Below are 26,697 nucleotides of genomic sequence, written 5' to 3'. Positions count from 1 at the left end.
ATTGGCAAGTCCCTAAACTGGCTGTGCATCCATACACCCGACACAATTCGCAGCGTGACTATCCCAAGCTGAATTATTCCTTCTTCATCTTGTATTACCAAGTGCTCTAAATCGTAAACCACTTTTTCTAAACACACATTAATGCGTGCGTGCATTCACCACTTTGTCTAAACACCAGGGTGTCCGGTACCCTGGAACACTTGCTTCTTGCATGCCAGTGTATTTCCAGACGTAATCTGCAGCAACACACGACTGATAATGAAGCAAAACGGACGAACGAAGACTTGACCGAAACGTGGGAGGCGTAGCTCGCCCTCAAGGTTCTGGAAGACCAACAACAACTTGTCGCCAGGGCCAAGATAGCAGTATAAGCCAGAGGACTCCTGGACTAAGGAGCCCTTCCACCTCAGGGTGACACTGGGCATTGCTGGGAGCACTGTTTCGAAAATAAACGTTTACTTTCTCTCTCTCTTTCTCTAAACACCATTTGGGAAGCTGCTGTTAGCCGCTTTCTTTCTAGTGGCATCAGCAATAACGATGGACGCTCCGTAGTGGAGACAACAAACACGCTGTGAAGCGAGCAGGTTCAGGCATAAAGTTTTTCGCAACCGTACTTGGAGGAAAATCTGGTGCTAGTGAGCTGATAAATGCAAGGCAATGACGGGATATGTGAGCTTCGAACTTGACTCGGATTTGTATACCTCGAAGACGCGCCTGGCTTCACGTTAAGATGATTGATTTCTTACTAAAAGAGCTCGTAATAAGGTATTTATTTTTTGTCGTTGCACAAAATTATGTTTTGTTTAACACTGAAACCTTGTATACGTTGAAGTACAATTTTACGAAGCTTAAGAAAGTAACCAACGGCTGCTAAATTTGGCAGGCAGACGACAAAGCGAGCGTTATTTCTGCCACTTTTATGCCGGCTGTTTCTTTCCTTCGCCGTTTGGTTGTGCTGTCAAGGTGAGTGGATTTTTATTTTGGAATATAGTATGCGTGATTGAAATCCGCTTATATAGGTTTTCTTTTAGAGAATTTTTATTTATGCATTCGTATTCGCTTTTGAGCCGCAGCCTCGCTCAACACCAGCCCCGACACGCCTCGCAGATACATATACCATCATTCACAGCGCTACAACATCGCCCCTCAAGAAATTCGCATAGAAGGTGGCGCCACACTTCCCTCTAGGTATTTGTGAGAAACTTTATGTGTTCGGGTTCGCATACCCAGTAGTGCGCTTTAAGAGGTATTGCCCTCGAGGACATACCGTCACACCACCTACGTGATGACGTCATTCATATGATGCCGGGTTGTGTTGTCTGTTAGAACACTGCATTTCCGGCGCTTTTGCTGAGGGCACCATGCGTGCTTCTCTTTGTTTTGAAACTCAGTGCTTAAAGAAGCGGTAAGATTTTATAACACGGTCAAGCAAACTACGAATCGGTGCTGCCGGTGGCACTCCCGTGTCTAATTTGAGCAATGCTGCCGTATTCCACAACTACTACCCTATCTGTGACGTCAAAACGATCGCAGCGATGGCCTCTCTCGTGGAGGTCCTCGCGACCAATATGGACATGGCCGCGAGGGCCTCTTTGTCAACCCGGTGTTTTACACCGGGTTGACCAAGAAACCAGTGACGTACTTCCGTCACGAAAATGATGTCGAAAAACTGTGCATAGTCAGACGGAAAAGTAGGTCTGAGGGAACCACTGGAGGGCGCAGTGTTTCATGCCGGGGTGTAAGAAGACTTGAGTGACGTATGTCTGTCACGGAATTGACGTCGGAAAATTGTGCATGATCAGAGGGCAAAAAAAATTCTTTTGGTCTTTCCAGCAACACACTTTCTATCAATAGTTGCCAAGCGGCGCGCACTGATTGCACACTACACTAGTGCCGGTAGGAGGAGTAAATCGCGCTCCTGTTGAAGTAGCGGCGTCCTATCTTGCCCGCCACTGAAGTCAACCAAATGTTTCCGAAACGGTTTTAGGAATTTAAAATAACTTTTTCACCTATTCCTTCATTATTGCTGTTAATTACTTTAATTTAGACCTTGTTCATTTATTATAACTTGGTTTCGAGGATTGAAGTTTAGCATTTTTTTGTCGCTGCTTTATTGTCAATATATTTGCCGCTTCGAATTCTAAGTAGTGCTGCTGTATTTTTCCCCGACCTGGTGATCTAGTAGCTAAGGTGCTCAGCTGCCGACCCACAGATCGCGGGATCAAATCCCGGCTGCGGCGGCTGCATTTCCGATGGAGGCGGAAATGTTGTAGGCCCGTGTGCTCAGATTTGGGTGCACGCTAAAGAACCCCAGTTGGTCAAAATTTCCGGAGCCCTCCACTACGGCGTCTCTCATAATGACATGGTGGTTTTGGGACGTTGAACCCCACAAATCAATCAAGCTGTATTTTTAAACCGTTTGACTGTTTCTTTATCTTTGCATGAAGGAACCTGTTTTACTGACCTTTGTTATAATGACATGTATTATATCGACATGCTGTTATTGGTTATCTTGTATCCCTCCTTTCATATATAATACCATGAAACTACCTTTGAGGGTAAATAAATGATAATGATGGCTGCGAGCCTTTCTTTGTCCTCTGTTGTTCTGTACTGAATGCTTTACTGTGAGGGTAATCACAACACATGAGACGTGTAGATGGACGACAAGCCAGGCGCCTAGAGTGCAACACACCTACACAAAAAACCCAAGTCATCAACGGGTCCTACCTGCAAAATCTTATTTCTCAGTTGTTCTAATACGGAGTCGATGTTATGAATTGGCACCCTGTTGTCGCTGCAGGCTTTAAGTATGACCTTGCGAGCTGCTGACATCTTTCCGACGGCTATTAGCCATCGAGGAGACTCGGGCAGATACCTGCAAAGAAACGAAAATTGTCCGTTTATCTGCGTGCATCGCGGGGAAAGGTTGTCGAAAGGCAAGTCTTCTGTCTGGAGAGGGAGACAGTAAATACAAAGTTTATTTGACGTTATGTGCAAGAAGATGGGTTGGTAAACGCAGCGTGTGTTATGGATGCCATCTGGCAGTAATATCAAGAAACGAAAGTTTCCCTAGAACACACAGCCGTAGGTAGGTGGCAGCACCGTGTCGTTATAGTGGAACGTAAGACACACCCATTTTTTTGTTCATAGCATGGCATTGCCAGCGCAGCGTATTAATCACTGTGGTATTTGGGTTTAAGTATATATGCATTTTAGAAATAAACTAACACACTAAAACTTCCCTATTGACGTTTACCTCAAATATGCGTAACACTTGCTCATCGATTGACAATCTTTACAAGCATGAATGCTGCCAGCGTATCAAGATTGTCGGGCATTGAGGAAGTGGTTGAATCGTGCGACACACAGGTGAATAGACACAGAGACAGACGAAAATTTTTGCGTAGAAGTATTCCTAAATAGACTATAGTTTTTTTGAAAGAAATGTAATGTAGCCAACTGAAGTACTTAGGTAACAGAACTTGCATGTCAGCACCCAATAGCCATGACCTATACATTAACTACGTGTTTCACGCACAGCTGCAGCGGGTGTCAGACAGAGGTCATGTAGGTAGATGCACGTGGGTGAGATCTGCCTCGTATTTGCTCTAAAGATCCCAACTGGCTTCAAGAAAACTACCTGCTCTTTAAGTTAAGGATTTGATTACTTCTAATAATTCAATGATTTTCTCTTTTATGAATCCTGCTTACGGTTGATTCGCTCTTGTTTTAGCAAAGCGTATGTGCACAGACTGCACGAGCACCAATTTTGTACCAGTCTTAACTATTAGTGAAAACATTCTTCTTCCGAATATTCAGAAAACCGGAAGCATGCGCTTCACCGGAAGTGCTCGGAAGAAAAACAAGAGTGTTACTCGATCTTGGTGCAGCCTAATACGACGCAGAAAGCTCAGTAATCAGGCTGACATTTATTAAACGCAACGTCAATGATATAACATCCAACAGCTGCCGTTACTTTTATGTGAGTACATATCGAAGTCTGGAACATCAGGTATCTATTCTCGATTGTTCATATCGGCCACCATCCACTGGCTGGAGTTCAATCAGAGCTCTCTCGTCTTCATCGCAGCTGCCTCTTGTTTCTTCTTCTTTTTCCGCACGGTCATTTTGACGTGACGGAGCTTTCACAACTCTCACAAGAAACGAGAAGAACCTAATGGGCTTCAGTCACGAAAGCAGTGTCCATGCACGCAATACCTTTGATTTTGCGATCGTGGTACCATTTGAATTACGTTTATAGTGCTCTACAAACTGACGCAGCTGCGTGATTACATGACGGCTCACTGCTTGTGCATCATCAGAACGTGCTTTCATGACCTCGCGCTGAAGTGGGCATACATATAAATCAACAGTTTGGGTGTAGCTTCCCTGCTCTCTCTTTGTTAGCTCACCATGCCCATATGACGAAGGCGAGCAGGGGCACGCTGATGACGCCCTGCAAGGTCCTCCACTCTTGAAGAAACCAAGCGAACCCAGGTAGCAAGACGACACCCAAGGTGAAGCCAAGACTGAACGCCACGGCGGTAGTTGTCCTCTTCTGTGGTCCGATCACCTCCATCACTGCAAGAGGAATCAAAGAAAGAGAGAGAGAGAAAAAGTGCCCCCACCTCCTCGAAGGGAATCCTGAAAAAATGCGAATGCATTTCTTGCGCTTAGAGTTGGTACCATTGCCGTCAGACATTCGCTTTCATCGACTTCTGCCATCGCCTTGAGAGGTGCCCAGCCAAACAATAGTCGAGAATGAGGAGGGAACAGATGGAAGAGTGGGATGCCAGCGTTTCTCGGCTCCCAACACTTAAGCATTCCCACCGCTCGAAGCCCCAGCGGCGGTACCTCAGGTGAGCAGTTGGGCAGGGAAAGCTGCTTCTAAGCCTCTCTCACCCCCTTCTGTCGATCCTCCTTATCCCGAACTTGCGGCCCTTCGCCAGCAAGTTGCGGCACTTCAAAAGCAAAATTCTCTTTTAACTAAACAACTCGAACTCTTAAATAAGCGACTTCAACCCCAACAAGAGTGTACTGCAAGGCCATCCGGCATTGCCTCCTCTGTCCAGGCGGCTACACCAGCTACGTCCAAGCTTAGTCCTCGCGCTAAGTCCGCTCCCATTAAACCGCCGGTTCAAGCAACCATGTGCACTCCAGCACTCGGAACCGGTGCCACATCTACTCCAGAAGCTCTTGAGGCTCCTGGGGCACCTCAGGTTCTCTTGCCCGCTAACCAAACTCTCCCTAGCGAAGAGCGCACCCCGCGCGTAGAGGAACGCCTCACGCGCGTCGAAGCTTCGATTAATCACCTCCTCACCAGCTTCTCGGTCCAACGCATAGTAGTAGAGGTTACCCAGGCAATTCAAGCCTGGGCAATCACCCAGTTTCAACCCAAGGCACCGCGTTCCCGCTCCTGCTCGGTGAGCAGTGAGGGTACAGCTCCACGGCGTCGTCGTAAGGTGGCTACCACCACCCCGCCGTCGGACAATCCGGCCTCCGTGCCCCTCCCTGCCTCTGAGGATTCCGAGCGGGACATGGAGGACCAAATATAAAATTTAAGACAGTCACGATGGCTACCAATCGTACGTCCTCTTCAAACATTGCGTCTAAATTCAAGATCATACAGTGAAACCCTGGAGGCTTCGGGAACAGGCGAAAGCGTCCACATCTTTCCCTTTTCCTCAGCTCACTTGGCTCTCAGCCGGCCGTCTTGGCGCTCCAAGAATCTCGCCCTGCTCCATCCCTTTCTGGATACTGCTCCTATGTAGGCGGCACCACCACATGCCTCCTCGTGCATAAAGCTTACACGGCGATACAGATTGACCTCGATCTGGATCTTCCTTACGACTACTGCATGATATCAGTGCTGTCTCAGCGGAGGGGCCAACCATCAATACATATCTTAAACGTGTACTGTCCCCCTCGCCTTGTGAGGGCTTCGTTTGCGAATCTCTTCCATCGGGCGCTGCGTATAGCGGCCCGACAACCACTGGTGATTGTCGGGGACTTTAATGCCCCCAGCCCTCACTGGGGTTACCACTACGAGAAGGCCCGGGGCAGAGAGCTCAAGGAGCTCATTTCCTCACTGAGCTTGACGTTTCTTACCGATCCGGCACAACCCACACGTTCCGGCAACTCGGTCACGCGAGACACATGCCCCGACCTCTCCCTCACCCGTCACATCCGCGATGCTACATGGGAAAATTTAGGCAAAACCTTAGGCAGCGATCACTTTTTACTCCGCATTTCGTTCACACCGCGGCAGAAAATGCGCCAACACTGGGGCCAAGCCCGTCTCACCGATTGGACTCAGTTCAGAATGTAACCATTCCCCGCCGGCCTCTCCTCGACCGAATATGCAGCGTGGGCATCATACGCTCTCCATATGAAACAAGCGAACACTCGCACCCTTGCAATTTCTAATTTGACTCCTGCAATCGATCCACACCTCCTACATCTTTGGCACGCTCGCCGCGGGCTCATAAGACGCTGGAAACGCAACAAACGTAATCGGAAACTTCGCGCTCGCATTGAGGCGCGCACTGCAGAGGCGGCCCCATACTCCGCACAACTTTCCGATGCTAACTGGGCAGACACCTGTTCGAAGGCTGCAAACCAGATGAGCTCTAAGAGTGCGTGGCGACTCTTTAGAAGCCTTCTCGATCCCTCCACCACCAGGGCAGAAACGCAACGCCAGCTCCACTGTGTTCTGCATGCCTTTCAGGGCACTACGGATGAACTCGCACGACAACTTTGTGACCGCTACAACTGCCGCACAATTGATCCCGCAGGCCCAGCATATAGGTATTCCGGCGCCCCTAACACCAACCTCGACGCCCCATACACGCTTTCTGATTTACGATTTGCACTCACGAAAAGGCGATGGGGCACGGCCCCTGGACGCGACGGAATCACAGTATCGCTCCTGGCAAATCTTCTCGACAAAGCACACCTCTCGCTACTCCACCTTATAAATTCGATATGGGACGGCTCTCCGCTTCCAACGGAATGGACCACATCGGTCGTGACATTCATTCCCAAATCGGCAAAGTCTGGTAGTATTGAGGCACTGAGACCCATCTCACGTCTTGCGCAGGCAAACTCATGGAAACCATGGTTCGCGAACGCCTTTCCGCCTACTTGGAGGCCAGGAGGACTTTGCCGACACAATGTTTGGCTTTCGCCCGCATCTGTCGGCGCAGGACGTCTTGCTCCAGCTTCAACACGATATCATAGAGCCGACTACTATGCGCCGTAACGATAAAGCCGTGCTCGCTCTTGATCTCCGCGGGGCGTTCGACAACGTCAAACACAGCACTATACTCACTAACCTGTCTACCACAAACTGCGGGCAGAAGACTTTCATCTACATTCGCGCCTTTCTATCACATTGCACCGCCTCCATTCGCCTTAATTCTACCGAACACGGCCCGTACTTATTAGGCACGCGGGGTACACCTCAAGGGGCAGTCCTGTCTCCTCTGCTTTTTAACCTGGCGATGATGAACCTCCCCTCTCTTCTAAGCGAGGTCGAGGGAATACAACACGCACTATATGCAGACAATATCACGATCTGGACCAACACCGGCTCCTAGCGCAAATCGAAGAACGTCTGCAAAAGGCTGCCCTTCTGGTGGACACCTACGCAGGTTCATGCGGCCTGGAGTGCTCTCCAGCTAAATCGGCTCTTCTTTCAGTCTCTCCGCTACCACCGCCTCAAATTTTTCTTCCGTCCGGGCCCGTACCGTCAGTACAAAATATTCGGGTTCTTGGCCTTCACCTCACATCGTCCTTGGATCCAAAGGGCACAATAGCAGGCCTCAGACGCACCAGCGAACAGGTGAGCCGCATGATACGGCGAGTTTCTACCAAGCGCGGCGGCCTCCGCGGGTCTCAGTCCCTCCGATTGGCCCACGCGTTTGTGACCAGTCGCGTCCTCTACGCCTTGCCTTACCTTCGCCTGCGTCGTCGACACGAGCACCAGCTGGACGTCCTTCTTCGTTCAGTATACAAACGCGCTCTGGACCTACCTATTGCAACTTCCAACAGCCGATTCGCGGCTCTGGGGGTACACAACATCTTTGCAGAGATGCGCGAAGCTCATCGCGTTAACCAAATCAATCGACTGTCACAGACGCCTTCAGGGCGCCGTCTTCTACACAGACTTGGACTTAACCCGATATCTGACCAAGACCCTCTGCAGCCGGTACCAGAGCTCTGGCGTCAAAAGCTATGGGTGGAACCTCTACCCCGTAATATGAACCCCGACCTCCATCCTGGCCGTAGACTAGCACGCGCCGCGGCCCTTCATACGCGACACTCCGATCGTCCTGGTGTTTTCTACGTGGACGTCTCGGGTCCCTCCGCCTCGGGTCACTTCACGGATGCCGTGATTACAGAGGGCAAACACGTCGATGGCCTCTCCTTTCGAGCAGACACAGTAACGCACGCTGAAGAGGTTGCCATAGCTTTGGCCGCCTCTCACCCTGCCTCACGCACCATCCTGATGGACTCGCGCTCGGCCTGTTCTCAGTACCTTCAGGGTTCCATTGCCCCGCTGGCGGCTAGCCTACTACAGGCAGCCTCTTGGCGCTTTAACCCTCATCCCATTCGTATAGTCTGGACCCCAGGCCACTCGGGCCTGCCCGGCAACGAGGCGGCAAATGCCACTGCCCGCGCTTCTCCTGTCCGGGCCGTTGCCCCTCCATGTCCCGAGACGGAATCTGGCAATACCAACCTGACGCGCTTTCGCGAAATTTTGGCTTATTACCGGGCTTCGCGCCGCCTCTACCCGGACCCCGCACGCGGTTTGGAGAAAGCGGACGAACGACTGCTACGCCGCCTGCAGACAAACACCTTTATCAGTCCGGCGGTCGCCAGGCACTTTTTCGCCGGAAATAAATGGCACCTGCTCGACCTGTCATGTCCTCGCCGACACATATCACGTCGTAGCATCGTGCCCAGTTAATCCCGTCCCTTTCTCACCCCCTTTTCCTATCCCAACTAGAGAAGCTTGGGAGGAGCACCTGCTCGGCTGCTCTACCTTGGCTGCACAACGCTCCTTGGTGGAGCGCGCACGGGCAGCTTCCAGCTCCACTGGCGTCCCGGAATAGGGTCTTGCCACTCTAGCACGCCGATGGGCCAAGTCGGCACTCTCTAGTAGACTTTTTCTGAAATAAATGTTTTTTACCACCGCCACCATCTCGGCTCGGCATCAGCGTTTCACAGCGGCATGTCGAGCACACTTTTCCGGATAGAGAGAGACGCGAGCGGATGGGAGTGTGAGGCGGAGAGAGAAGAAAGAGCGAATGGCGAGAGAAGGAGCAGCGAAGAATTGCATCTACCCTCTCCTACACTCCCTCACACCACATGCTACAGAGTTAGGCTTGAGGATAAGCGCACGCGCCCACAGTTGTTAACTATGGGAGAGGGAGTGAGAGCAGAGAGATAACACCTGCCGGCCAGCGGACGCTGCGGACAACGCCGGATGCCTGGTATAGCCCGACTAAAAAGGGCATTCGCGTTTAAAATACGATAAAAATCACCGGCTGGCGAGGCCGGCCATCGGTTACTCCACAAGCTGAGTAAATGTCCCGCCCATAAAAATTGGCAGATCCCCCCTACAGTGGGAATCGACAATATGCGAAGCACAAATGAGACAGGTTGATATGTCACTTTAAAATCGGCACGCTACGAGGCAGAAATAAATTATGCCCTACTTGAGTTCCACGTCATGAATATCATTGTTTGGACGTGTGCGATAGCAATTATATGGACACTCTCGGCTGAATTTTGCTACTGGCGTCGGCGTGGATGCCATGCACCGTATATGTATACGTATCTATATATGTAAAAACGCAAGAAAGAAAAAAAATCGAGGAAAAAAAACACTTCGGCGCGTGGAGTCGAACGTAGGACTTCTGCATAGTGAAAGCAAGACGTTAGCAACTGAGCCACCGCGGATTTTTTTTTATTTAATGAATGAAATTACCATGAGTAAGTACACACAACATACTTGATCAGAAGTCAGGCAAACACACACAAGCGTCAAGAACGGGAAGCCACCCCGGAATGAGGCCAAAAGTCTCAACTACACTGCGCACTTGAGCAGCTGCTTCTCGGAAGACAGAACTTGTTGACCGTGGTTGCATGGCGTGCCTATCAATCATGCGACTTTTCCATAGTGAATAAAGTCTCAACAACATAAACAGGTCATAAGGAGTATTATCAGTCGGACTCTTTTTGAATGGGAGGAACCTAATACCATGAGATGTGATTGGAAGTTCTTTTCTTGTTGTTCTTTTTTGAATGTCCGAAAAATAAAAAGCGTCACGACAATTAAATAAAACAATGCTCTATAGTCTCAGGTTAGTTGCAGAGTCTACAATTCACTGTCCAGGGTACGTATACTGATTTTTTATTCAGCCACGTTTTTACTGGCAGCGTGGAAGTGTGCAATTTAAAGGAAAATGTTTTCACTGAAGGAGATATCCACATTATACGTACACAAAATAATACATCGTGACCAGGCAAAAGCGAATATGGCTTTCGATAAACAGGTTCGGGGAAAAGGTCATTCACAAGTGCAGCGGTTAAATTTGTTTTGTGAAGAGTATACAAATACTCTAAGCTAAACCTGGCTTTCAAAAAATTGAGAGTATCAACAATACCACCCCGGATAACGTTCTTTATCAGTCAAACAGCAAGCTATATATATCTACCACTTACCGCTGCCGTGTTTTCGGCATTACAAGAAAGATGGCGCAATGAGCGTATGACGCCACATCACGCAGCGGCGCCCGCTCTAATCCCATACGCGTAGTTTGCCCGGCTTAGAGAAGGGGAGCTACGCTCCTCGCACGCCCTTATCTCACGGTGGTGAGGAGGGAAGGATCGTACGCCTTGGCTGGCCTCGGGCTTTACGTGGAACGACTCTGCTGTAGGCGCACAAACATCACTGCAATCATTGCAGTCTCCGTTCGCGAAAAGCGCGCGCATTTCAGACTCAGTGAAGTAACAAATGAGACGCTTATTCGCGTGCATTCATACTTGTGAGTACGTTTCGCGCGTAATATGTGCGCGAGAAACACGGGACACGTTTCGATCTGCTTTCCATTCTGTGCGTGACTTTTCAAATTGTTGCTATCGCATTCATTGCTTCACCTTTGCGGCAAGCTGTGCCTTTTTTTACCTAGGTCACCCATTCATGTCACCTGACTCCCAATTTAGTACATGTGGAGCTAGCGAAACGGCCGCGAGCGTGCCATGAGCGTAGCATGTAGTCAAGATTTACATAACACGCATGCCATGATTATGATGTTGGGAGGTGTCATTTACATTCGTCGTATATTAACGTCATGTAATACCAACTTTGGCATATGTTGAGCTACCCAAACAGCCGCGAGCGCTATGAGCGTAGTATGTTGTCATGTTATTACATGGCACGCGTGTCATGATTATCATGTTTGCACCAGTCACAAGCCTTCGTCATTTATTGACGCCGCGTAACACCAAATTTGGCATATGCGAAGCTAGCGAAACGGCCATGAGTGCATCATAAGTGTGGCATGTAGTCATGCTGTTACATGACACGAATGTCATCATTTTCATGTTAGGGTCTGTCTCACGCATTGGCCGTGCAGTCATGTCATACCACACCTGTTTTGCAACATATCGTGTGAACAAAACCACCTGAAGAGTAGCAAGACCGTGAAATGTAAATCATGACATTCATGGCATACATGTCATGATTTTCATGTTATTACCATCCACTTATGCTTGTCATACAGTCAAGTTACGGTATACCAATTTTGATATAGATACCGTTATCGAAACGACTAGCAAACCCAAAAGTCGTAGATAGATAGATAGATAGATAGATAGATAGATAGATAGATAGATAGATAGATAGATAGATAGATAGATAGATAGATAGATAGATACGCTCAAAGACGCCAAAGTTCACTAAGAAATGCTTCGCATATAATAAATGCGGACGATTACTTAACAATCTTCATGCTCTTTGAAAGTTTAAATCTACGTGCCTACGTAGCCACCTACGTCTGCGAGCTCTCGTCGTCACCTCATGAACTTCTTGTAGACCGAAATTGCCATGGAAGGGTAAGAGTGGTTCAGGAATATGAGTGTCTGGTCATCACATCAATAACGTGAACATCCTGTCGCGTACCTTGTTTAATTTAACGTTAACAGCGCGAAAATAACACACAGTGGACAGAAAACGTTTCTCGCGGTTAACCTTAAGTATGCACTACCAACTATACCAGTCAGCCACTTTGTGACGTTCTCAAACACTTTCCTCTTGACACCTGTGGCACAGGCCCGTATACCACAGACTATGGTATGCGCGGATAGGCGCCATTGGTTGTTGCCAATTCATATCCACTCTGGGATGGTGAAAAAGCGCGTTCGTAACCATGTGGCGGTTTCGGGACGTTAAAGCCCACATATCAGTCAATCAAGCACGTCAGTAACTCAAGTTTAGATAAATTGACATCATCAGCGTTAACCCCACAATTGAAAAGAAAGACAATCGCGATGCCAGCAGGAATCAAACCACAGCGTCTCACTTGGTAATCAAGCATTCAGCCGCAGAATCATGCCGACTACAATGTTTTGGAAAAAAGACACTATTAATGAAAAATACGCTATGAAAAAAGACACTTAAAGTCAGTGCAACTTCAATTGTAGTTGCAGTTCTCGCTATATTATTTTAGAACAAAGCAATCAATTTCCATAATAAAAACCTGCAATAGAGACGTCGAACAGGGTAAACGTCATTCGTGGCTTTAGTGCTGACTGTACGTTTATAACAATTTAATTAAAATGCATTTTATTCATATGATTCAGTAAGCTATATCAGGGTGTTGATTGACCCAGGGCAGTCCGGTAACCTAAGTTACATGTGATGATCAGATCGCCACTGCTTGAAGCGCATTTGGCTTCGACACTACTGATGAATTTGTTTTACCCTGAGTGTTCAGGACATGCTGGACCATAGCGTTGTCAGACCATAGCGTTGACCATAGCAATACTAAGTGTTGTCACCAGTAGACACCAGTGTAGTACACGTTGATAGTAAATGAACGATGCGCCCTCTAATAGTGCACGAGTCGATCCACCTCGTAACACTTGCCTCAAAGACAAACAAATTCAGCTTAAACAATTAATCACCGGGTGCATCGCACGGAACCGATTCCCACGAGGCGCAATATACGCTGATTGTTAGGGACGAAGCTCCTTAAGGCGTGCCCCGCCACGGTGGCCTTGTGGCTTAGGTACTCGATTGCTGACCCGCAAGTCGCGGGATCGAATCCCAGCTGTGCGGCTGCATTTCTCATGGAGGCGAAAATGTTGTAGGCCCGTGTACTCAGATTTGGGTGCACGTTAAAGAACCCCAGGTGGTCGAAATTTCCGGAGCCCTCCACTGCGGCGTCTCTCATAATCATATGGTGGTTTTGGGACGTTAAACCCCACATATCTATCAAATCAGATTCTTCAGGCGTGGGTCGTGCGTCTCTGGTATGTAGTAGCTACCTTTTGTTTTAGTCCTTGAATTGTCCTCTGGGTGGCAGTACTTGTATATGATAAAAAGAAGCGAGGTGGTGGTACGTGGAGTGTTCACTAGATGGATGGATGGACGTATGAACGCATATACAGACGTATGGACAGACAGACAGACAGACACGCAGACGGACGGACAGGCAGGCAGACGTTCCAGACGGACGGACGGATGGACAGACAGACAGATGCGGCCAGTGGATGATTCATGGTTTGCCGAAAAAACCATTAGAAGCTTCGCCCGACTGATCATCCGTGACTCCGTGGATATACTGCGATTTTTTTAAAGGAACACAAGCGTAGACAGGGAACGTAGTGGGCTGCATTTGTCGAAGGGCGTGGTCGTGCACAGCCTTTCGACTGACGCCAAGATACAGCAGAAAAAACTTGATTAGTTCTCGAAGCCTACTTCGCAGTCAAAGAACTGACAGCACGAAAACGGCTTCTGACTCTGGGGCGACCTTATTCGCCTTAATAACATTTTGTCGACGGGCGAGTACCGTTAGATGAGATACATAAAAGTTTTATGCTAGCGTTATTTCATTAACCTATTTGTTGCTATCGCAATCGTTGGGTTGCCATTTAACAAAACCGTTTGTTTTTGCCTTGTCCACCTTACGCTGAAAGAGCATCTCAGCTCGAAAATCGCTCCAAAAGTGAAGTAAGGACTCACGGAGACAAAAGGAGGAAGTCATAGCCAGGCCTAATCCAAGTCCCAAAATTGCTCTGCAAAGCAGGGCTAGCGCGAACGACGGTGCCACCGCCATGCAGACGCTGCCGACGAAGCTGCTAACGTAGCCCGCGATCACCATCGGTCTTCGGCCCAGTCTGCGTATAGGATAGACAAGATGAACCAGGTTTCAGCCAATTACTAACCACCACTTTGTGTATCACCTACGCCGGCTGGACCTTACTCGATGTTACGCAAGTCGTGCAATCAGAATGGGTCTTTTCCTAAACCTTGCTTTATATCTGTTCGTTTACAAGTGTGCCATAAGGACTACATACAGTGCTTATTCTCAATTAGCGATGCCCAACTGGTCTATTTGAAGGAGTCGGTAACAGTTTGAATGATCGTATGTATGCTTGATTCACAAATTAAATGGACCGAATGACATATTGATTGATTGATCGAATAATAGATTGCTTTATTGATACAATGATACATTATCACGTGCATTAATTCATTCACTTGAACCAATCCTTCATTAGTTACCTGACCAACCATTTGATTGATTTATTGATCGATTCATTCCTCGATTGATCGATAAATGAACTGAAGCAGGATATTAAACTAGCAACCTCGTGTTAGTACAGAGTCGAGCCCGAGACATATTTCTGGTCTATACGCACCTGTCTCCCAGGGACGAAACCAGCGTGCCCGCAAGCATTCCGATCATGGCGGCTGTGTGAAACAATCCTCTCGTCCATAGTTTCTCACACACCAGATCCCACTGCATTATAATAACACCAATTTAGAGCCGATTATAAGCAGTAACGTGCCGGCCTATTTACTGTTGTAAAAAAAATTCCTCTTCACTGTTTACAAACACAGGCCCTTGATGACATCCGGTTTAGTTCACTGATGTGCCTGAGTAACATGTATACCCTGACCTGTATCCAAGTAATCTATGCTCTGTGCTGTCCACCAAGCCCACCAGGCAGCTGAAGAGCTTGGCATCTCAGTCCCCGCGTAGGAGCGGCCCACAACACAGTGATTTGTGTTTTGGAGGACCAAATAAAAGTTTATAGAATCCAATCCAATCCAATTGGTGGACAACGAGAGCTTTGAAAATTAGCCCGCTGATTTTCTAAAGTTTTGTTCCCTTATTTGGCAATATATATTCGAATATATGTTCCTTGGAGCAACATAAAATTATAAAAGCTTCCCTTGTACTTCACGAACGTTTCTTTTATGTGGAAAATGAACGAGAAACTTTCCTTACCCTTGCAAGGAATGTGCTTTCAGTTTCGATGTGAGGAGCTGTTAAACGAGGTGACGGGAAGTTTTTTGGGGTAGAGCGCTTGCAACTTTAAAACCATCTATTTGAGCCTCCTTCTTGAACGCATGCTTACAAATAGCTCATTTTTTTTCGGTGAAGACTCAATATGCTTAAGCTTCGCTTTTAAGAGCACATCTTGATAGCGTAATCGGGACTCATATGCATCACTACCTGAACTGCTAGCCTGCTTCGGTTTTCGGTGTATGCCTCAACCATGCGGTCAAAAACTGAAGAACTGCTGTGCGTGTAACACTGGCATCGTTGAATGCCTACTGCGAGCACAGACGTTAAGTGCCCACTTCGCCATAGTTACTCCTTTTAACGAATCAGAGAAGCACCGACTAAGCGTCAGCAGACACTACGCCAAGCTGCACAGGTGTTCACTTTCTTGTATCGTTCTATCGCTGATGATGATCAAATATTTTCAAGCATATTGTATGGTTGGGCCTCTAAAACACTGATTCGTTGCTCAGTTCACAAGTTTTGACACCCGGTCTGATTCTACGCTTCTGCCAGACAATATGTGATGCCTTAAGGAGACTCCTTACACTACATGACATTACATTCACATAGCATTTTTTAAAAGCAGTTTCAACCAATGTCGTGGTCATTCGATAGAGCAGCTGCTGGCCACGATGATGGCGTAGGTTTGACTCTCGTTCTGACCCCAAATTTTTTAATATTTATTATATTTGCATCTTTCCAGATTCTTCGGTCACGAACGAGGTGGTCATTTTTCGCTAACAACGAACGACGCCAGCGCAGACACCGACGTAGGCAGCATAATTTCTACGAAACAAGCTCTTTAACTCTCTGGAGTTAAAAACTGTATATTAGTCGCGCTCATGTAGCTCTGTCACACGCACTCTATGCCAGGGCAGTAATATTTTTTCGCAACTAAAGCGACATTGACGTGACTGATATATAAAAGCTGGTTCATTGACATTGAATATCACACTTAAGGGCAGATGTTTACAATAAAAAGTTGTAGTACGCACCACTTTATAGCAAATGCCTCTTTTATCAATCCCAAAAGTTGAACGTAATGTGAGATATCCCTCATCGAATTTGAAGGATGAAAACAAAACTGCTTGCGCGTGGCGTGCAGAAGTCGCTGCCTCCCTTTTACGTCAGACTGAAACTATCCGTGACAGGAAAGTGATAAGTTTTGAATGAACGCGCGTCGAGGACGTATCTTATCGTGAAAAGCGACAAGTAATCTCACTTGCGCAAGCGGATCGCTTAACTTTTGCGTGTGGTGTTTGGTGCGTGTTCGTTTCTTTGTTTTCTTTATTTTTTGTTTCCAGCTGTGTGCAAGAAAACCACAGTGTACACGTTTCTTTTTTCTCTCTGTGAAGCATGTTATCAGGGGCAACTTTTGCGCTTCTTGTAGACCAGCGAAATATAGTTTCTAACTTCTTTCGTAGCGTATAAAAGAAATAGATATGTAACACACATCGCATTCAACGTATAAGTTGTGCACCTCTGTATTTCATAATGCTTGATCATATCGTGCTTTGGTGCTCCTTGATTCATGTTTCACCCTTTCCTGTCCTGTCAAGTTCTGGTTCGACTCAACAAAGAGGCCAAATTTTCTGCGCGCCATGTGTGATCAGTTTTCGTTGCACTTTAAAGTTTGATGCCTTAGACATGATTAATAATTTTATCCCGAGTTTCAAGACTTAAAAGCACAGTATGATGTTTTATGAAGGCTGAACTGGCTTGGGGGCTATTGCCCGTTGGGCGCTAGCCCTACCAACGACCCTGAATGTATTCCAACATGACGACTGCAAATACATGAAGGGAGTCATCATCATCATCAGCCTGACTACGTCCACTGCAGGACAAAGGCCTCTCCCATGTTCCGCCAGTTAACCCGGTCCTGTGCTTGCTGCTGCCAATTTATACCCGCAAACTTCTTAATCTCATCTGCTCACCTAACCTTCTGTCTCCCCCTAACCCGCTTCCCTTCTCTGGGAATCCAATTAGTTACCCTTAATGACCAGCGGTTATCCTGTCTACGCGCTACATGCCCTGCCCATGTCCATTTCCTCTTCTTTATTTCAACTATGATATCCTTGACCCCCGTTTGTCCCCTAATCCACTCTGCTCTCTTCTTGTCTCTTAAGGTTACACCTACCATTTTTCTTTGCATTGCTCGCTGCGTCGTCCTCAATTTAAGCTGAACCCTCTTTGTAAGTCTCCAGGTTTCTGCTCCGTAGCTAAGTACCGGCAAGATACAGCTGTTATATACCTTCCTCTTGAGGGATAGTGGCAATCTACCTGTCATAATTTGAGAGTGCTTGCCGAATGTGCTCCACCCCATTCTTATTCTTCTAGTTACTTCAATCTCGTGGTTAGGCTCTGCAGTTATTACCTGCCCTAAGTAGACATAGTCTTTTACAACTTCAAGTGCACTATTACCTATCTCGAAGCGCTGCTCCTTTCCGAGGTTGTTGTACATTACTTTCGTTTTCTGCAGATTAATTTTAAGGCCAACCTTTCTGCTCTCCTTGTCTAACTCCGTAATCATGAGTTGCAATTCGTCCCCTGAGTTACTCAGCAATGCAATGTCATCGGCGAAGCGCAAGTTACTAAGGTATTCTCCATTGAGTCTTATCCCTAACTGTTCCCATTCTAGGCTTCTGAAAACCTCCTGTAAGCACGCGGTAAATAACATTGGGGAGATTGTGTCCCCCTGCCTTACACCCTTCTTAATTGGTATTCTGTTGCTTTCTTTATGAAGCACTATGGTAGCAGTTGATCCCCTGTAGATTTCTTCCAGAATGTTTATATATACTTAATATACGCCCTGATTCCGCAGTGTTTGCATGACGGCTGATATTTCTACTGAATCAAACGCCTTCTCGTAATCTATGAAGGCCATGTATAGTGGTTGGTTATACTCTGAGCATTTATCTATTACCTGATTGATAGTATGAATGTGGTCAATTGTTGAGTAGCCTGTTCTAAATCGTGCTTGTTCCTTTGGTTGATTGAATTCTAATGTTTTATTTACTCTGTTAGCAATTACCTTTGCAAACAGCTTTTATACTACAGAGAGCAAGCTGATCGGCCTGTAATTCTTCAAGTTCTTATCATCTCCTTTCTTATGTATTAAGATGATGTTAGCGTTCTTCCAAGACTCTGGTACCTTTCCCGTCAGGAGACACCTCGTAAACAGGGTGGCTAGTTTTTCTAACACAATCTGTCCTCCATCTTTCAGCAGGTCTGATGTTACCTGATCCTCACCAGCAGCTTTGCCTCTTTGCATGCTCTCCAAAGCTTTTCTGACTTCTTCTATCATTACTGGTGGGGTGTCATCTGGGTTACTGCTAGTTCTTATAGTATTAAGGTCGTGGTTGTCTCGGCTACTGTACAGATCTCTGTAAAACTCCTCCGCTATTTTAACTATCCTATCCATATTGGTAGGTATTTTGCCTTCTTTGTCCCTTAGTGCATACATCCGACTTTTGCCTATACCAAGTTTCCTCTTCACTGCTTTGACGCTTCCTCCGTTTTTCAGAGCGTGTTCAATTCTCTCCATATTATACCTTCTTACATCGCATACCTTACGCCTATTAATCAACTTCGAAAGCTCTGCCACTTCTATTTTGTCTGTTGTACTTGAGACTTTCATGATTTGACGCTTCTTAATTAGGTTCTTCGTTTCCTGGGAAAGCTTGCCAGTGTCTTGTCTAACTAGCCTGCCTCCAACTTCCACTGCACACTCCGTAATGATACTCGTCAGATTATCATTCATTGTATCTACGCTAAGGTTGGTTTCCTCACTAAGAGCCGAGTACCTGTTCTGCAGCGACACTCTGAATTCCTGTACTTTCCCTCTCAGCTTCCCTCTCAGTTTCCCTCTCAGTATCAGTTTCTGTCATTCCTTCTTCAAGTCTAGGCGAATTCGAGACCATACCATTCTATGGTCACTGCATCGTACCTTGCCAACCACTTCCACATCCTTCACGATTCCTGGGTGTGCAGTCATTACAAAGTCTATTTCGTTCTTATTTTCGCCATTAGGGCTCCTCCATGTCCTTTTGCGGTTTTCTCGTTTTTGGTAGAAGGTATTCAAAATCCGCAAATTATTCCGTTCTGCGAATTCTACTAGTAGCTCTCCTCTGGCGTTTCTAGTGCCGATGCCATAATCTCCTACTGCCTGGTCTCCAGCCTGCTTCTTCCCTACCTTTGCATTAAAGTCGCCCATCAGTATAGTATACTGTGTTTTTACGTTACTCATTGCCGATTCCACGTCTTCATAGAAGCTTTCAACTGAAGCGTCATCATGGCTGGATGTCGGCGCGTAAGCCTGTACTACCTTCATCTTGTATCTTTTATTCAGTTTAATTACAATACATACCACCCTTTCATTAATGCTATAGTATTCCTCTATGTTGCCAGCTATGTTTCTGTGAATTAGGAACCCCACTCCCAGTTCTCTTCTGTCTGCCAAGTCCCGATAGCAAAGGACGTGCCCATTCTGTAGCACAGTATAGGCCTCATCTGTCCTCCTAACCTCACTGAGCCCTATTATATCCCGTTTAACACCCTCTAGCTCCTCGAATAGTACAGCTAGACTTCCCGCACTAGATAGGGTTCTAGCGTTAAATGTTGCCAAGTTCAGGTTCCAATGGCGGCCTGTCCGGATCCAGAGATTCTTAGCACCCTCTTCTGCGTTGCAGATCTGACCGCCGCCGTGGTCAGTTGCTTCGCAGCTGCTGGGGACTGAGGGCCGTGAGTTATGAAGGGAGTATCATGACATAATGTGATGATGACGCAGCAGGAACTTTTTTGGACTCTACTTCAAATAACAAAAGCCACTGCGCACAGATAACATCGGCCTGATATCCTAAACTTGGCACGCCGCCGTGCTGGTTCTCTAAATGAGGTAGCATTCTGGGCACTGTGAAATTCCATCATATTTTAAATTTTATAATGGTTATATTTTAGGCCAATCACAAAGACCATAGCCGCTCTCTGGGCCGATTAGAGCTGACCAGTGGGGACATTGACGACATAGCTTGGCTTAAAGATGTATCATTTCTAAGGAGCACATCTAATGTAGCACCCTTAAGTGCAGTTTCAGAGACGTCACTGCGCGCCATCTGCAGTAGACTACCAGTGATATTGGTAATTGTTTCAAACAGAAATTTTACAGAGCCACTTAGGCCCTGTAAAATTAGTTAGGAAATTAATTGCTTCGAGCCACCCACCCCTCCCTCCTTCGATAGCTTTCTGCATCAAGCGTAGTCTACGATGGTCAGTAGGATCGGAGACATGGATAGCTGTCTGCACTGCCTGAATGTTCTGTCCACCTTTCAACAAAGCGGTAATGTTGTGATCACGCAACGTCCCTTTATGCGATAAAGATGACGTCACCACTGCATATAGCTTATGCCAGAGACAATTGCATTATGAGGTCACAAATTTTGGTGATTTTTGACGTCATGATGACATTCATCACGACGCCGCCGATGGTCACGTTTCTCGCTTGATGAGGCTCCTAAGGTCTTCACTTTGATAAATTCAAATACTCACTTCTTGCACCATCGAACCACGGTAGAAGCTCGATCCATACTCCCATCGGTCGCAGCGAACTGTGGCGTTGCCGAAAGTTAGTGTGCCATCGCCAGACGTCTCTAACTCGGACGTCCAGCAACGACCGCTACCGAATGCTAGGGAATCGCCATCGATGGTCGACTCTGGCCCTGGCACCAGCATGGCCTTCCACTGGTATGACGTCAGGTTCCCGGCAAAGCTCTTAGGTCTTGCGCACCAGTATTCTACTGTAGGCAGGAAGAAATTGTACAGAGGGAGATGCAGACCATTCGGAATCCCCCTGAAGAGACAGAAGAGGTACACGTTCCGCTGAAACTTGCCGTAGTCTTTGATGACACTAGTGACATCCATACTTATAACCTGTTTTGACGAGAAACATTTGTCTGTCAGATTTTTCCTGTCGGTTCTGACACCGTATAAGTCGACTTAGTTAACTTGTACAAGATGTACCGTTTTCACCTTTCACAGTTCATCACGTGTTCAAAGAACTTATCTGGTTGATATGGGCGTACACAGTCCTGGGCACCCACAACTCCTTAGCGACGTTTTTTTTTCACTGCAGAAAGGGCACACAAGTTGGAGAGTGAGCGAGGTTGGATCCGAGCTATCTGAAAAAAAACTTCCTCTCCAAACAAGGTCGTCGTCCTCAGCACTTCATCAGGGCAGCTTCTCGTCACCACTTCGATAAAAAACTCACAACTTAGTAGATCCGTCTCCAGTGATCAGACGTTCTATCAAACCACAGTCCCAGCGCACCTAAACGTCAGGAAAAGTCTGAGTTCACAAATAAGGTTTTCGCATGGTTGGCCTGGCGATGATACGCCCCAAATGTGTGTCAGGTACCTAAAACGTACAGTGGCTTCCTTGAAGCACTTGACCCTATTTATGACTTGTCATTGTGCAAATCTCAAATTATCATCTCGATACGTCGTGACGTCACATTTATAATGCAACAAGATTTTCTTAATACAACTCTCCAAGAGATTCGTATCTCGAAGACTCGTGCGTTCATGGTCACACTGCCGAAAAAAAAACCTTAGTCAAGTGTCTCCGTAAATCAGAGAAATTGTTGAGTGCTGCTTGTCGCTCAGTGTAAGATATCTCGCTTACTCCCACATGGCGTCCGCTGTATAGTATATGACGTTTATGCCATTTAGTGCCTTATCTCGATCCCGTCGTAAACCGCTGTCTTTTTCAACGCTATAGTGCGCTGTCGACAATAGCCTCCTTGTTCTTTTATGACGTATCACTGTCACCTGCTCTTCCGGTATTTTGGAGAACCGAGATTCGCCGATGGAGACGAGAAGTCATTCCGTAACCTCGAGAGGTATCTGCAAGAGCTATCTCTCCGACCTGGATTCAGTCCACAGCTCATCTTCAAACCTAGTTGGCTGGAATCCAACCCGCCGATCCCCCGTTATCTTTTCCAAGAATTTAGATATGCTTTTATACCAGAAATAGCTGGACGCGTTGGACTTGCCTTATATAGGTGCTTCCCTTCAGCCCCCAGTGCTCGAATTTAGGTACACGTTGAAGGTTTCCAGGATGCCTAAATATCCGCAGCCATCCGTTACAGCATCTCACGTTATCATGTTAAATCTCAGAAATTATTATTATATATGCGCTTCCAGAGGTACAGAAGATATAAGCTTCATTACTAAGCAGGCACCACCCGATCCGATTACCTAATCAAATCTGCGTGCATTCCGGTTCATTTTCCATGCACACTCAATCTTTTTTTACAGTGAAAGCAGTTAGAAGATTACAAGAATCACATGCGCCATAGTTGTCCGCCGCCGCCGGCGTCTGTAACGACTATCACGCAAAATAAAAAACAACAACAAAGAGAATAAAAACACAAATAAAACAATGGGATTATAAGCCGAATTCCCAGCGCGCCAGCACGGTATTGAACCCCCGAGACTCGCTGGTGCTTAAATCTCCCTTGCAAGCCTTCACTAGGCAGGCTTGAAATCGGGAAAACAATCGTGTTAATATGAGTAACAAAGCGTTTTAGAGCAGCTAATAAACAACAAGACGTCACACAGTGTAAATTGCGTAACACGTGGACTTTCGATTGTCCAAACCAATACAAGGTTCAGGAATAATTCTTCTCTGTGGTCACCCTCAGCATCAACAGGATTGCACGAAACTTCTTGCAAGTTCGTAACGGGTACTTTGTTCTCCAAAGAATGAGGAAGAATCGTGTAGCACATGCCTCCCTGCAATACCGCAAAAACTATGATAATTATTGGCGTAGTGGGCACCGTACAAATCTTTTTGTGGTTTGATTGATCAATTTGTGGGGTTTAACGTCCCAAAACCACCATATGATTATGAGAGACGCCGTAGTGGAGGGCTCCGGAAATTTCGACCACCTGGGGTTCTTTAACGTGCACCCAAATCTGAGCACACGGGCCTACAAGATTTCCGCCTGCATCGGAAATCCAGCCGCCGCAGCCGGGATTTGAACCCGCGACCTGCGGGTCAGCAGCCGAGTACCTTAGCCACTAGACCACCGCGGTGGGGCAAAATCTTTTTGTGGAAGTTACCCAAAAGCGTTTATATAAGGCTATGAAAGGCTGCTCTTTCTGCTTTTGATGAGATTGTACTGCGCGTTGCACGCATGCCTGACGGTTCCATAACCTTGATTTGAAAAGCAATATGGGATGACCACGGTAACACTTTCGAACTTTCAGTCGTCAGTGGTCGCATTGCTTCAAGAAATACGCAATTTGGAGCATTTAGCTGGATGACCGAGGAATTAAAACACTCTAATACGTGTCTGAATTTCCGAAACACACTAAGTTATTGTGGCATAAAACGCTTATACGCCCCACACTAGAATACGCTGCATGAATTTCGAACCCGTACAAAACGTACGATGTCAACGTACTTGAATCGGTACAAAGGAAGGTGGTTCGTTTCACCCGCTATCGCTATGATCGTTACTTTTCTCCTTCATCAGCAAAAATGGATTCCTTGAAACTTTCCAGTGTGCACCGAACGGCATACTGTTTCCATTAGAGTAATGCACTCATTTGTTCACTCATCTCACAGAATTTCTCTGAAATTACCTAAAATTACCTTCTAATTAATTAATTAAATAGAAGGATGGTATATGTAAGTTTGAACTTGACTTGGATTTGTATCGTTCACGTCGAGCCCGTATCCATCGAAGACACGTCTGGCTTCAACGCGTTCTCTGCGTCAAAATGATTGATTTCTTTATAAAAGAGTTCGTAATAAGCTATCAGTTTTGGTCATTGAACACAAACGTGTTTTATTTAATACAAGATGATGCGTGAAATGTAACCAACAACTTTATAGATACTTAATAAAAATGGTTAACGATTTTGAATACTTCTTACTCAACTATGGGAGAGCGGTGAGCCGTCCCTAAGTTCCACTATGTGGAATGTGTTTGAAAAAATTTTTCAACGATTTAGAGTACTTTGTACTCTACAATGGGGGGGGGTAGCAAAAGGGGGTAACAATTTAGAGCACAGGGTACTCTACTATGGAAGATGTTTAGAAAAAATTTATTTACAGCATGTACAGAACACAAAGGCTTCATACCATTCCAGTAACACGACAAATCGAGCGTTCGCTGTGCCATGCACTTAAGTCGTCTGTTTCTTTGTTTCGCTGTTTGGTGGGGCCGTCAAGGCGGTCAAGGTAAGTGGAATTTTACTTTAGAATATAATACGCGTGAAAGAGATCAGCTTATAACAGCTTTATTTTAGAAAAGTTTTATTTCCCCTATCGTATTCGCTTTTAAGCCGAAACCTCGCTTAACACCAGTCAACACAAGCTTCGTAGACACACATACCGTCATTTACAACGCTCCAAAAGCGCCCTTTAAGAAGTTCGCATAGACATTGGCGCCAAATTTCCCCCTAGGAATTTTTCAGAAACTCTATGACTAACCTTGTCGACTATCTTCAGACGATTGCCTCTCGTATGCTAATATTGTTTCAACTAAATGTTGCCATCGCATTTATTTATGCTCACGAACAATTTCAAGCACGGTTAATAAACGCGAAGGATTTCTTAGCGAACTACGGCGACTTTGCACATGTCTGTCTGTCTGTCTGTCTGTCTGTCTGTCTGTCTGTCTGTCTGTCTGTCTGTCTATCTATCTATCTATCTATCTATCTATCTATCTATCTATCTATCTATCTATCTATCTATCTATCTATCTATCTATCTATCTATCTATCTATCTATCTATCTATCTATCTATCTATCTATCTATCTATCTATCTATCTATCTATCTATCTATCTATCTATCTATCTATCTATCTATCTATCTATCTATCTATCTATCTATCTATCTATCTATCTATCTATCTATCTATCTATCTATCTATCTATCTATCTATCTATCTATCTATCTATCTATCTATCTATCTATCTATCTATCTATCTATCTATCTATCTATCTATGTAACCGCCTACGAATTTAGCTCTCCTGGCCCCGTTTCGATAATGGTATAGATACTAAACTTAGTATGGCATAACATGACTGTATGAAAACCATATTGGACAAGTCATAACATGAAAATCATGACATGGACGTCATGAATGTCATGATTTACATTTCATGGTCCTGCAGCTCTTGCAGTGGTTTCGTTCACATGACATGTTGCAAAACTGCTATGGTATGACATGATTGCATGCCGAACGCAAGCGACAGACCCTAACATGAAAATCTGGACATGCGTGTCATGTCACAACATGACTACATGCCAAGCTAATGATGCGCTCACGGGCGTTTCGCTAGCGTCATATAGACCAAATTTGGTATTATGGTACGTGAATGAATGATGAAAGTATGTGACTGGTGCAGACCTGATAATCATCAGATGCGTGTCACGTAACAACATGACTGCAAGCCACGCTCAGGATGTGCTGGCGGCCGCCTCGCCAGCTTCATTTATACCAAATTTGGTATTACAGGACGCGAATAGGTGACGAAGGTAGAATACCGGTGCAAACATGATAAACAAGAGATGCGTGTCATGTAACAACATGACTACGTGCTACGGTCATGATGCCCTCGCTGCCGTTTCGATAGCTTCACATGTACCAAACATGGCATTACGCGACGCGAACGGACGACAAGGGTATATGACACATACAAACATGATAATGATTACATGCGTGTCATATATCTAACAACATGACTACACGCCACACTCAGGATGCACTGGCGGTCATTTCGCTAGCTTTACAAATGCCAAATTTGGTATTACGTGACGTCAATGGATGGCGAAGGTATGTGGCTGCTGCAAACATGATAATTATGAGATGCATGTCATGCGGGAACATGACTATATGCCACAGTCAAAGCACCAATGCATTTCGTCGTGACGCAGTGCGCGTGCTCACTGGCGTTCATTTCGTCGGGTCACGCCGGCGTTGCCCCGCCATGCACCGGTCTTGCCTTATACTCGCAGGCGCGCGCCGCGCTGCGTTGCTTTGACGCATGCGTGTTTAATAAGCGCGTCCAGCATCCCTCCGTCACGAAAAAAGAGA

The 26,697-nt window shown here is 46.2% G+C and overlaps 1 protein-coding gene across 1 annotated transcript in view; it reads right to left on the bottom strand.

Moving 5' to 3' along the window:
- Positions 1–22,132, bottom strand: part of LOC119179238 (organic cation transporter protein) — a 31,293-nt gene extending 9,161 nt beyond the window's left edge. The window contains exons 1-5 of the mRNA XM_075869114.1: positions 21,135–22,132; positions 14,938–15,038; positions 14,258–14,412; positions 4,416–4,584; positions 2,731–2,878 (exon numbers count right to left, since the gene is read on the bottom strand). Of these exons, the coding sequence (XP_075725229.1) occupies positions 2,731–2,878; positions 4,416–4,584; positions 14,258–14,412; positions 14,938–15,038; positions 21,135–21,506 (945 nt within the window). The 5' untranslated portion in view covers positions 21,507–22,132. The remainder of the gene's footprint in view (positions 1–2,730; positions 2,879–4,415; positions 4,585–14,257; positions 14,413–14,937; positions 15,039–21,134) is intronic.
- Positions 22,133–26,697: the final 4,565 nt, after the last annotated feature.

Source organism: Rhipicephalus microplus, chromosome 7 (genome assembly GCF_043290135.1).
Source record: "Rhipicephalus microplus isolate Deutch F79 chromosome 7, USDA_Rmic, whole genome shotgun sequence".
Lineage (NCBI taxonomy): Eukaryota > Metazoa > Arthropoda > Arachnida > Ixodida > Ixodidae > Rhipicephalus > Rhipicephalus microplus.
Note: the sequence above shows the minus strand (reverse complement) of the source record. Positions and strands in the feature narration are given on the sequence as shown.